Source organism: Schistocerca nitens, chromosome 7 (genome assembly GCF_023898315.1).
Source record: "Schistocerca nitens isolate TAMUIC-IGC-003100 chromosome 7, iqSchNite1.1, whole genome shotgun sequence".
Classification (NCBI taxonomy): domain Eukaryota; kingdom Metazoa; phylum Arthropoda; class Insecta; order Orthoptera; family Acrididae; genus Schistocerca; species Schistocerca nitens.
Genome location: NC_064620.1, coordinates 68,866,536 through 68,878,767, shown reverse-complemented (window position 1 = coordinate 68,878,767; position 12,232 = coordinate 68,866,536). Strand labels below are relative to the sequence as shown.

General features: G+C 39.5%; 1 protein-coding gene across 3 annotated transcripts in view; it reads right to left on the bottom strand.

The window, feature by feature from the left end:
- Positions 1-12,232, bottom strand: part of LOC126194934 (uncharacterized) — a 274,312-nt gene that overhangs the window by 38,817 nt on the left and 223,263 nt on the right. For all 3 annotated transcript variants that reach the window (XM_049933315.1, XM_049933317.1, XM_049933316.1), the window contains exon 17: positions 11,594-11,639. In XM_049933315.1, the coding sequence (XP_049789272.1) occupies positions 11,594-11,639 (46 nt within the window). The remainder of the gene's footprint in view (positions 1-11,593; positions 11,640-12,232) is intronic.

The following is a 12,232-nucleotide window of genomic DNA, read 5'->3' as shown; positions in this document are numbered from 1 at the left end:
TGATGAAGGCTGTGACCAAAAGCTTTATGTCCTCCACAGATGGCACAGATGGGGATGAAACGTTGGGTCTTCAAGTGAAATCCATTCGATCAGAGCATAATAGCCTGGAACATTTTATTAACTGTGAGCTTTATGTGAGTGTCTTTTAATTGTGCATGTCTCCAACATGACATGTCTTCTTTATGCTAAGTAGCAATCTGTCTTTTTTGATATCCCTACCTGGAATTTCCAAATTTTGTCTGATAGCTTATAATATCTAGCAGTCTTCTTTCAATGTAGCAGTCCGCTGCTTAATGCCACCTCTGTGTGGTGAGTAACAATCTGTTCATTTCATATAGCTGTTGCAGTGCCACATTCCTTCACTAAATTAGAAACAGTGAAGAGATTCTAGGTGTGAGCTAGGGCTTTCACATATAGTCTTAAACTAGAAACTTCACCACTCCTCTTCTTCTTCTCGGACAATTAACGCTGATGAAAATTTCTTCCAAAACACGGATTCAACTGTTTTTGTTTTTCTTTTTTTGTTCAATACCACCACATTAACCCACGACAGAGCCTATAGAAGCTGTAATGTAAAATCTTACCTAAAAGTACAAGTATTATACTTAACTAACAAACTGTTATCATTAAATGCCAGGGCTCCTGTGGCAATAGCTCATGCTGTTTCATGTTGCAAAATATTTCTTTCATTGGGACTGTATAATCATTTTGGAAACAAACATGTTGGCATCAGGGAGACAGATAACCTTTAGACTTGACTTTGATGAATCAATGATCAAATGCCCTTTATCAGTTTTTACAGCTGCCTCTATACTCTCTAAATGGCTGGAATGCAGCAGGGCAGTCATGGGACATTGACTAAATTGAAAGGAATATCAATATAAGATTTAAAGAGCATACTGAGAGAGCTAGATGCAGTAAAACCATGTTTGGGATACACTTCAATACTGCACATTCCATGCAGTTTTATGTAATAGAAATAGGTTAAAAATAATGTTGTCGTAGGACTGTGTTACTGTTCATGGTAATAATATCATTGGTTGATATTAATGACATTGGTAGATTTCTTATTGACAGGCAGTTGACAGTAGCAATAATCAAATGAAACAACAAGTCTACTATTACCAGTCACTGTTTTTTAATTTCAACAACGTGTTTCAGAGGTTTAAACCTCCATCATCAGGTAGATTTATTTGTATTAATATGACTTGCATGTTGTGTTACAATGTTGGGGGTAACCTGTGGCTCTACATAGTACAGAAACCAAAAACTATTTCAGAACATGGCTCTGTGGAGGACTTTGACTAAAAACTGTATGTAAATGCGCAGATAAAACAACTAAAATAGAATATCCCCAGTGGTCATAGGCTCTTTTCTTTGTTCAAAAACATCATGTATAAACGGTTATACTTTGCAAACAAAGATGGTATCTAGAAATTGACAGCTGCAAAGGACATATAGCAAAATAGAAACACTGTTTCAAAGTACAAAGAATATATAGCATAATAAATTATTATTTCGGAGTAAGACTTAAAATATTGTGGAGGCCTATGTTTGAGTAGATGAACTGATATGTTAGATTAATTACTTCAAGTAGTTCATGAATCCTTTTCTGTCAAATTTATATAGCTTACACTTTGTACTCATTTTGTAATCTGGTGACATGTTGAAAACATTGTGTGTCATAATTATCTTGACAACAGTGGCAAAATAAATATAAATAACAATTTAGGTTGGGGTTCAAAGAAAAAGGATGAAAAGAATGACAGAGAAGAGCAAAGTTTTGCTTATGCCAGAGCTATGGGTTTGTTAGGCTTACATCAGTTACTTGTTACAATTAAGTAAATAAGTTATACACTGATAAGGAATTAAAGATATTCAGATAGGTATACTCTTAACAATATAAACAGATACATGTAATATTGGCCTGATATGCAGTACAAATTGTTGGCTTTTGGATGGATCTACCGAGTTTTATGAGTTAGGCACGTTAACTGTCCATTTATAAAAGATCAAAGAAACACGCAAGTATACAGAGGATGAAATGAAGGAGAACAAAGTTATGGAAAGGACATATCACTACTCACTGTCAAGATCACACACCAAGTTGCAGACAGGCATGATGAAAAGACTCTTCCACACTTGAGCTTTTGGCCAAAGGCTTCTTCAGAAATGAAAGCACTCATACATTCACACAAGCAAGCACACCTCACACAGACTTGACTGCTATCTCCAACTGCTTCGGCTAGAATGTAACTGTGTCACACCAAACGGAAGCAACAATTCGGTTTGGGGTGGGGAAAAGTGAGGGATAGCAGGGTACATGTGGGAGGAAATAAGTCAGTGCGACTTGATGGCAGGACAAGGCTGCCAGGCATAGTTTGGGAAACTGTGTGGCAGGGAGAAGAGGGGAGGATAGGGAGCAGAAAAGGAGGCAAAACGACCTGCAAGTGTGCTGGCAGGGAGTAGTATACGATGGCGATGAGGGGATGTGAACTGGAAGGAGCTGATAAGAGAGAGGGGTTAGAAACCATTGAGTGGATGGTGTGGGAACAATAGGTTGCAGCCAGGTTGATTTTGGGAGCAGATAATGTGTTGTAAGGAGATAACTCCCAACCGTGCAATTCAGAAAAGCTAGTGGTCAAGGCGGGAGGTTCCATATGGCCTGGGTTGTGGAGCAGTCATTGAAACCACAGGTTTTATGTTCAGTAACATGTTGTACCACGAGGTGGTCCAGTTTGCTTTTGCCCAAAGTTTAGCAGTGGCCATGCACCCGGGTGGATAGCTGGTTGGTAGTCATCCCAATATAAAAAGCTGTGCAATGACTGCAGTAGAGCTGGAATATGACACGGCTGCTTTCTCAGATGACCTGGCCTATGATGGGTTATGATGAGCTTGTGACAGGACTGGAAGTGCTGGGTGGGTGGATTAAGCAGGAACTGGGAGTGGCATAAGGATGGACTAGTTTGTTGTGGAGGTTGGATGGATGACGGAACATCACTTTAGGACGAGTGGGACCACTCTTGGGTAGCATGTCTGTAATTTCAGGGGACGATGACAGATAATCAAAGCCCTGAGGAAGGCTGTGGTTCAGATGTTCCAGTTCGAGGTGGTATTAGATGACCTAGCTTTGTAGCTGCTTCTTGGGGGTGGTGGCTTGATTGGAGGGTGTGTGGGTATATGGCATGGGAAATCTAGAATGAGATTTTCACTTTGCAGCGGAGTGTGCGCTGATATGAAACTGCCTGGCAGATTAAAACTGTGTGTGAACCAAGATTCGAACCCAGGACCTTCGCCTTTCATGGGCAAGTGCTCTACTGACTGAGCTACCCAAGCACAACTCACAATCCATCCTCACAGTGCCTCATCTCCTACCTTCCAAACTTCACACAAACTCTTCTGCAAACCTTGCAGAACTAGCACCCCTGGAAGAAAGGATATTGTGGAGACGTAGCTTAGCTGCAGCCTGGGGGATATTTCCACAATTCCTGCAAAAGGCAAAGGTCCCGAGTTCAAGTCTTGGTCTGGCACACAGTTTAAATTTGCCAGGAGGTTTCATATCAGCCTGCTGCAGAGTGAAAATCTCACTCTGGAAACATCCCCTAGGCTGTGGCTACACCATATCTCTGCAATACCTTTCTTCCAGAAGTGCTAGTTCTGCAAGGTTCACAGAAGAGCTTCTGTGAAGTCTGGAAGGTAGGAGACGAAGTACTGGCAGAATTGAAGCTGTGAGGACAGGTCGTGAGTCGTGTTTGGGTAGCTCAGTCGGTAGAGCACTTGCCTGCGAAAGGCAAAGGTCGCAAGTTCGAGTCTTGGTTCGCATACAGTTTTAATCTGCCAGGGAGTTTCATGAGAAATCTGTTTGCAGAATAGGTCTGGGGATGGAGCCTGTATGTGAATGCCTTTGTGAGACTTTCAGCATACTGGATAAGGGAATACTCATCATTGCAGACACTTTGTCCCTGGATGACCACACTGTATGGGAGGGATTTTTTGGTGTGGAAGAGATGGCAGCTGCTGCAGGTACTGTTTCTGGTTAGTGGATTTAATGTGGAGAGACCTCGTGGAAGGACTCGCCTGACTCAACAACCTACAAATTCCATCAGTGGGATCCCATCTCAGAAGTCCAACATAACCTCGAACCACTACTTAAAACCTTAGGTCCAACCCAGAACCTCTCACCTGAATCCATTTTCCTCCTCATTTCTATGACACATTACACACCCACCTCCCACACGCTCCCAAAAATCAACAATCCTGAACAATCTACTGCAGCTGGTTATTGTGTTCGCACTGAAAGATTATTGACCCTCATTCATCAACACCTCCAACCCATTGCCCGATATCCACCCTCCCACATCAAAGATACCAACCACTTCCTTCACCTACTCTCCACCATACCTGTCCCTTTATCTCTTGGATCCCTAATCGTTACTGTTGACGACACTTCCCTCTACACCAACATCCCTCATGCCCTTGGTCTTGCCACAATTGAACACTCATCTCTCCCAATGTCCTTCAAATTCCAAACCCATTTCCTCATTCCTCAAACAAATCTGAGCCACCGCCATTGGCACTCCCATGACACCCTTCTAATGCCAACCTGTTTATGGGCCACTTACAGGAAACCTCTCCAGCCTCCCAAAAGCCCAAACCCCTGATTTCGTTCAGGTTCATTGATGGTATTTTTGTGGTATGGACTCAGTGCCAAGACACTCAATCATCATTTCGTCTCAACCTCAACCTTTCTCTCCCATCTTCTTCGCCTGGTCCTTTCTGGAAGTTAACTTCCTCCTCTCTGGCAGCTCATCCACACCTATGTCCACATTAAACTCACCAACAGCCAACAGTACCCATATTTCGACAGCTGCCATCCTTCTACACCAAAAGTGTAGCTAGACGGGGTACCTGCAGTGATGATAACTCCCTTTCCCAACATGCTGAAGGTGTCACGAAGGCCTCCACAACCAGGCACTAACCCTAAATCTAGTTCGCAAACAGATTTCCCATGCCATATCCCTACACACCCCAATCCTCCCACAACCCCCAAGAACCAGCTACAAAGAAGTGCACCTTTCGTCACTAATACCACTTTGGACTCAAACATCTGAAACACAGCCTTCCTCAGAGCTTTGATTAGCTATCATCACGCTCTGAAATGACAGACATCCTTCCCACTCCTCATAAAAGTTGTGTTCTATCATCCACCCAACCTCCAGAACATCCCAGTCCATCCTTATGCCACTCCCAATCCCAACCCCCTTGGCACAAGGATACACATGCCTAAAGGGAGACTCATATGCCTGTGCGAAACCCATGTGTAAGACCTCCCTAATACACCTTCCCAGCATTTCCAGTCCTATCACAAGCTGGACCCCCTGTGAAAGCAGTGATGTCATATACCATCTCTGTTCCAGTCATTGGACAGCTTTTTATATTGGTATAACTATTGTCCAGCTGTTCACCAGGATGAATGGCCACACTAAACTGTGGCCAAGAGCAAAATGGACCACACTATGGCACAACATGTTGCTGAAAATATTGTGCTTTATTTCAATGGCTGCTTCATAGCCCAGGCTGTATAGGCTCCCCCCCCCCCCAACCCCCACACACACACTTCTACCACGACCACCATCACCAGCTTTTCTGAACTGCACACATCGAGTTATCCTTACAACACATTCTCCACTACTGAAATCCACCTGGCCTCAGTCTATGGTCCTCACACTCTCTACCCAATGGTTTCTGGCCCCTCTGCCTTATCACTGCTTCCCAATTAATGTCCCCTGACCCTCAGTGTGTGCTGCTCTCCACCACAGCACCCACAGGTCTTTTCCTCTCTCCTTTTCTGTTTCCCATTTCCCCCCTTCCCCACAGCCTCCCAAACATTGCCTGGCAGCCTTGTCCTGCCTCCAACTAGTCCTCCCAAACATTGCTTGGCAGCCATGTCCTGCCTCCAACTAGTCCCTTCATGCTCCACCAGGTAGCACTAACTTGTCTCCCCCCACTTGTACCCTGCTATCCTTCTCCTTTCCCCACCCCACTCCAGACTGCTTCTTCCATTCGACACAACACATTTGCATTCTGGCTGGAGTGGCCAGGGATAATGGTCATTTGTGAAAGAGGTGTGCCTGCTTATGTGAATATGTGCTTGTCTTCCTTTCTGAAGAAGGCTCTGGCTAAAATTTCAAATGTTTAACAATCTTATCACCATGCCTGTCTGGAGATCAATGTGTCATCTTTAAGGTGAGTAGTAACATACCCTTTTCATAATGTTATTGATATTCTGACCTGGACTTTCCATTGTTTGAAGGAGAACAAAGTTGTTTACGTTATGTCGGTGTCGTGGGTGGTTAGCGTCCATGTGTTATGTGTTATAACAAAGTAAAAGTTGAAGTAATACATTGATTATGTTTTAAAATAATACACAGATGTACTACTTACAATATAAATAGATATATATACACTCTAGCTGACAGAGAGTACAAACTGTTGGTTTATTTGTGAGTAAGGCAATTCCACTGTAAATGTTGTCATTTTGTTATTTCAGATGAACCCAAGTTGTTTCCTTTGGTGTTTGTGTATTTGGAGTGTTTCAGGGATGTCTAGTGTTTTGTCTTTAGGTTGGATATGTAGGAGGCACTTGAGTTGTCGGCTTGGTGTACTTCATGCAGGTGGTTAGATACTGCTGATGTATGGTTTTTTTTTTCTTTTTTCTTTTTTAGTGCTTCCATGTATTCCTTGAGTCTAATGTCAAATGATCTATCTGTCTCGCCCACATAGAAACAGTCACAGCCCAAAGATTCAATCTGATATACAACCATATGGTGCAGCGGGTGTCTTGTGTTGCTGTTGTGAGGTAACTTCTGCCCAATCTCGTTGCTAATGGTGAAAGATATGTTTACACATTTTATTTGATGACACTGGCATTCTGAAACAAAATATTAACCAGGAATGGTACTTTATGGAAGATCTTATTTTCTGTCTGTTTTTTATGCTTTGATTGTTTTGCAACGATTGAGTATTTCAGGATGTCTACTATGGAGCCGTTTCAGCCTTTTGCAATGGCTGTTTGTTTTATTACTTAAATTTCTTGTTTACATTTATCTTTCGTGAATGGTAGTTGCATTGATCTATGACCATATACTAGAATGCTGCCATTTTGTGGGGGTGAGAAGAGGAGTTGTGTATAGCTGTGAGTGTTGTGGTAGATTTCCATTAAATTTCAAATTGGTGTCTTTTATTCATGATTCTAAAGGTCAATTCTTGTAAGTGCATGCTGTCATCCACTTGGTTCTCAAATACTGATTTTACATTTTCATTGAGCTTTTGAACAACTGGTTCAACAGACTGATATAATCTTTTGTACCACTGATTAAAATGATGCTGTCATCTATATATCTGTAGTGGCAAATAATTTTGAGTGTGTGGTGATTGAAATTCACAATTTTGTCTTCTAAGTTGTTTATAAATATTTCCGTTAACAATCCAAAAGGTTTGATTCCACTGATAGGCCATCTGATTGTAGAGTTTACTGTCGAGTCTGAAATGGTTGTGTGAAAGCGTGAATTCTAACACATCAATTAGTTCAGTAGTGTGAGTGGAAGGTATTTTTTGTGTTTTTGTAAGTTGTCATTAATTACCTGTCTTGTGGGACCTGTTGGTAAAGCAGCATAAAGGTTTTGTATGCCAAATGAGGCAAGTGTGGCTCCATCAGAGCGTTAACATTTTTGACTTGTTGTGTCAATTGTGCTCTTTTTCCAAGTTTTCTACTATTATTTTATGTGTATGTTGCCTTTACGAGTTCTGAAGAGCTTTTTGTTGAGTCTGAATGTTAGACTATTTCTAAAATTCACTATAAGTGTGACTGAAGTTTCATTCTTGTGTATCTTTGATTATGAACTAGCACAATGTGCTTGTGGGCTCAGTGTTATAATGTTTCTTGCTTCCTGAACGATGAGTAGAAAGTTTATGTTGTTTGAGATGTGTTTAATCTCTTTTTGGATTCTGGCTGTTTGGTCTTTGAGTATTTCTGTTATGTTTTTGGCTATAGTTTTCTCTACATATGTAGCTCTGTTCATAACCACAGTTGTATTGACATTCTCAACTCACAGCTATTGCATTATTTGTATTAAATTTAGTCTTACTACTGCATGCAACAACTTCTTCTCCTTTATTTTTTGCTGGGTCTGGTTTTGTGATCTCCTCCACAGTAATTGCACTGATTTTGTGTCAGGCTGTTATTCTGTCATTTTGCTTCTCAAGGGCAATGGCTGAAATCTGTGCGGCACTAGTGATGACCTCCCAGTGGTTCTTTTCGTCCTGTGGACCTTGAATGTTGCGTTTCAATCCTTTGATGAGTTGTGCCTCTTATTCTGTAGTGAACATTATGTCAGTTTCAATGACGAAAGGTGTGAAAATTTATGTTTGTCTCGGCTTTTCTTATTCAGTTTGGAAGGTAATTACAGCAGCTAGTTTCTTCCTTCTGTGTGGCTTTTGTTTTCTGCACACGGAATTTGGTGTACTTCCTGAACTCTTCATAATAAAACTGTGTATTAAACTTTTTTTTTTTACTATAAAGTTCCTTCAATTCATTTTTCAACCATAGTTTCCACAGGTGTTCCAATGTTTTCTTTACAGTTGTGTTCATTTTATTCTATTAAAGTGAAAGTGCTATGTCACCACTGCAAGTTTTTTCTGAGGTGTTTTTGTTTCTCAGTGCCACTGGTTACCCCAAAGGTATAACACAACACAAACGTCATATTAATACCAATAACTCCACCTAATGCTGGAGGATTAAACCTCTGCAACACGTTGTGGAAATGAATTAAGACTGCTAACAATAAACTTGTAGTTTCATTTGATATTAGTAACAGTCTCTGTAAAACCTAACCTAAAATGTTTGTATTTTAAAAAATAACAATGTCAGTAATAAATCTAATTACACTGTTATAACAACCAATGACATATATCAAAATTAACAAAATCCTACAACATTATTTTTAACCTATTTCTATGGATAATATAACATCAAATCTTACACTAAAAATAGGAAAAATGCCATAATTGTGATTGTGGGATACAAACAGTAACTGGTAAAAGTGAATAGATGTCATATAAAAAAGAACATTTGCATACCAACTGTTGAAACATCAACGGTTGTCATTACAGCTAATAAGTTATGTACTACGAAATCTTTATACTGAGGACCATGAGCACTGGTGTTAAGTTATTACTGTATCGAATGGCCCCAAGTGACAACACACCAGGAAATATCTATGCACTAGACTTGAATTTATAACATACAGGGCATTCACATTTAGCTTATCAAAATAACTTATATGTAATGTTAATATACGCTCTCTTTCAAATTTAAAATTTTACTTACAAATTGTAAACTATGTTAATGAACAGTATATATTAAGTTGTGCAAATATTAATGAAAAATCATTTTTTAAATATTTTCATTCCACTTGAAGTGCAGTATGTATGGCTTTCTCATGACTCTACTTTACAAGCCCAAACTTTCTGGTAATACAATAATTATTTGAAGCACATACAATAATGAGAGGGCATTTGGTGCCTGCAGTTGTGACACTGCTGCTTCAATAGTACATAAACTCACAAATATTTTATTTTTATGCCTTTTTTTCTTTTATTTTTTCTTTCCTCCCCCTCAATAATTCATTCTGTATATTCAATCAAAACTAGTCACAAAGTAATGCAACATGCAATTTGAGTAGTTTAATATTGCTAATTTATATTTGGATGCTATAGTTGCTTTATGTTTTTGTCTAAACTGTAACAGAGGATTGGCAAGAAGGATCAGACTTTGCTACAAACAACACCTGAATCCAATTCAGACATCTTAAACCAACACCAAAGAATGCAAACAATATTTTCATACCAAAGGAAGATCTACTACAACAGCCAAAAGGGACCACAAAAATATCGCAAGTTCCCATTCTCATGCATTCACAGAGCTACACATAAGGAATAATTGTCAAAATTTTCACATACATGCCCTAATAAATAACCCAGTAATAATGACTTTTGTTAAGAGTTTTTAATGCAACCTATTATATTACATTTAAGTATAACCCTTTATTCTGTTTATGGTTTCTGCACATTATTCGTGCTTGCCAGAATTTTCTGTGTTAACAGGTTCTCAGTATCTTACAAGCACCCATTAATCTAAAGTACAACATTTTTCTTGTGGAGTATTCCATGGGAATTTACTGTACAAGCTTTTAACACATACATATTGATAAAACAAACCTGGCACAAATAGGTCAGCTCTTGTTTGAACATTCTCTTTTAATAAAAACACTGTGACTCAATACGGATACCAACACACTAACACGTCTTCTAGGTTACATCATTTTAAGAGAATCCCTAACTCTACAAAATCCTTCAATTAACTTCTCATCATCAGGGTTCACATTTGTGTAGAATTTTTATATAACAAATTATCTGGCATTATCTGTAGAAATTATTTATTTCACAATTGAAATTTCGGCCTTTGGACCATTTTGAAGTGGCGTTGCAAAAGATTTTGTTTCAGCACATTCTAAAGTCTGACATGCGCAGTGGCACAACCTTCTGCCATACCACTTAAAAATGGCCGAAAGGCCAATATTGCAATTGTGGAATAAATAATTTCTACAGTCAATGGCAAATATGATGTCCTTTAAGAAAAGCTCTACTGGTTTACCCCTAAGTGCATCACTGACACTATACAAAAGAATTCCATCTACTTATTACATCACTTTGTGTTACTTGTACGTAAAGTGAACTGTTAGTCTCCATACCAAGCACTAAGCTTCCACAATTTCCATTGAATATTATTGTATTATTATCATCTACAAAGAATCTTTAAGAGCTGCTTACACTGACGACTAAATGGTCTATGCATATCATGACCAAGTTCTTCTTCTTCTTCTTCTTCTTCTTCTTCCTCTTCCTTGCCTTACCCCATGTCTCCATAGTTTTGGCATGTTATTTCAGATTTAGATTTGGCAATTTCAGTGGTAAGTCCTTACTGAGCCCCCCCCCCCCCCCCCCCCCCCCACCTACACACACACAGGGATGGAATTTGTGCACCTCATCTGTCTACAGCAAGCATCGTATAAAATTGTGAGAACATTTTCTAAATGTCTGTGAAATGTGTAACTGAGGTGGGAGGTGTGTAACAGCCCAGAAGCCACCTAGTCAGCTGTGGGAAACCAATTAAAAACCACATACAGCCTGGCCGGCACAACTGGCTCTCGCCATTAATCTGCCAGGCAGATTAGATCCCAGTTTGTTGCATCTCCCCGTGTCTCAGAAGTGGGTGCTTTAACACACTCTGCTATCCAGGCAGATCTACATCATGAATAAGTTATGGTCCACTATTTATTTTTCAGTTATTAAAATGGTGACAAGCCATCAAAAGTGAGAAACTGCCCTAGAGCTGCATCACATATATTCTGAAGTAACCTGTACGAGCCACTATTAGATGATAATTTAATGAACATAATGAAACACTTATAAAGTGCACTGTACCAAATTAGCATATTTTAAAGAAATATAAAAATACCTCTCATGAACTCACCTATCAGTCTGAGCACTGGAAGCTGGATGAGCAAACTGATTACTTCCTGCAAAAAAAGGTAATAATAAATATGTCTGTCAATTATGATGAACATAAAATATATTGTTTCTGTTGTGCCTGAACGTTATGGGCTGTTAGCATTGAATAAATGGCTTTGACTCAATTATAGGATAATATACCACTCTAGCACCATTTAGTAAGAGAGGTACAATCAAAAATAATACAGATTAACTGACATTTGTAGTGACTACTCTGCACAAATGACTACTACACAAAAAAGTTAACTACAATACTATGACAGAAGAAAATAACTCACGATCCATAAAATGATTAAACACTACAAAAGTCCAAGGGCTTAATCGTACTAAAATGCATTTGTTATTAAAGTTTCAAGAATCAGTATTAAGTCAAGAATTTAGGAATATACTACAGCCCCACATGCATCACACTCTAAGGTATCTCTCCGTAGGGATCATGAAGACTAGATTGGACTAATTGTAACATGTACAGAAGCTTTTAACCAGCCACTCTTCCTGTACCTCATAAGTGAATGGAATAGGAAGAAACCCTAACATGTGTTACTACGGTGAGTACTCTTCGCCACAGACATCGAAGTGGTCTGCACATTACACGGGGTGA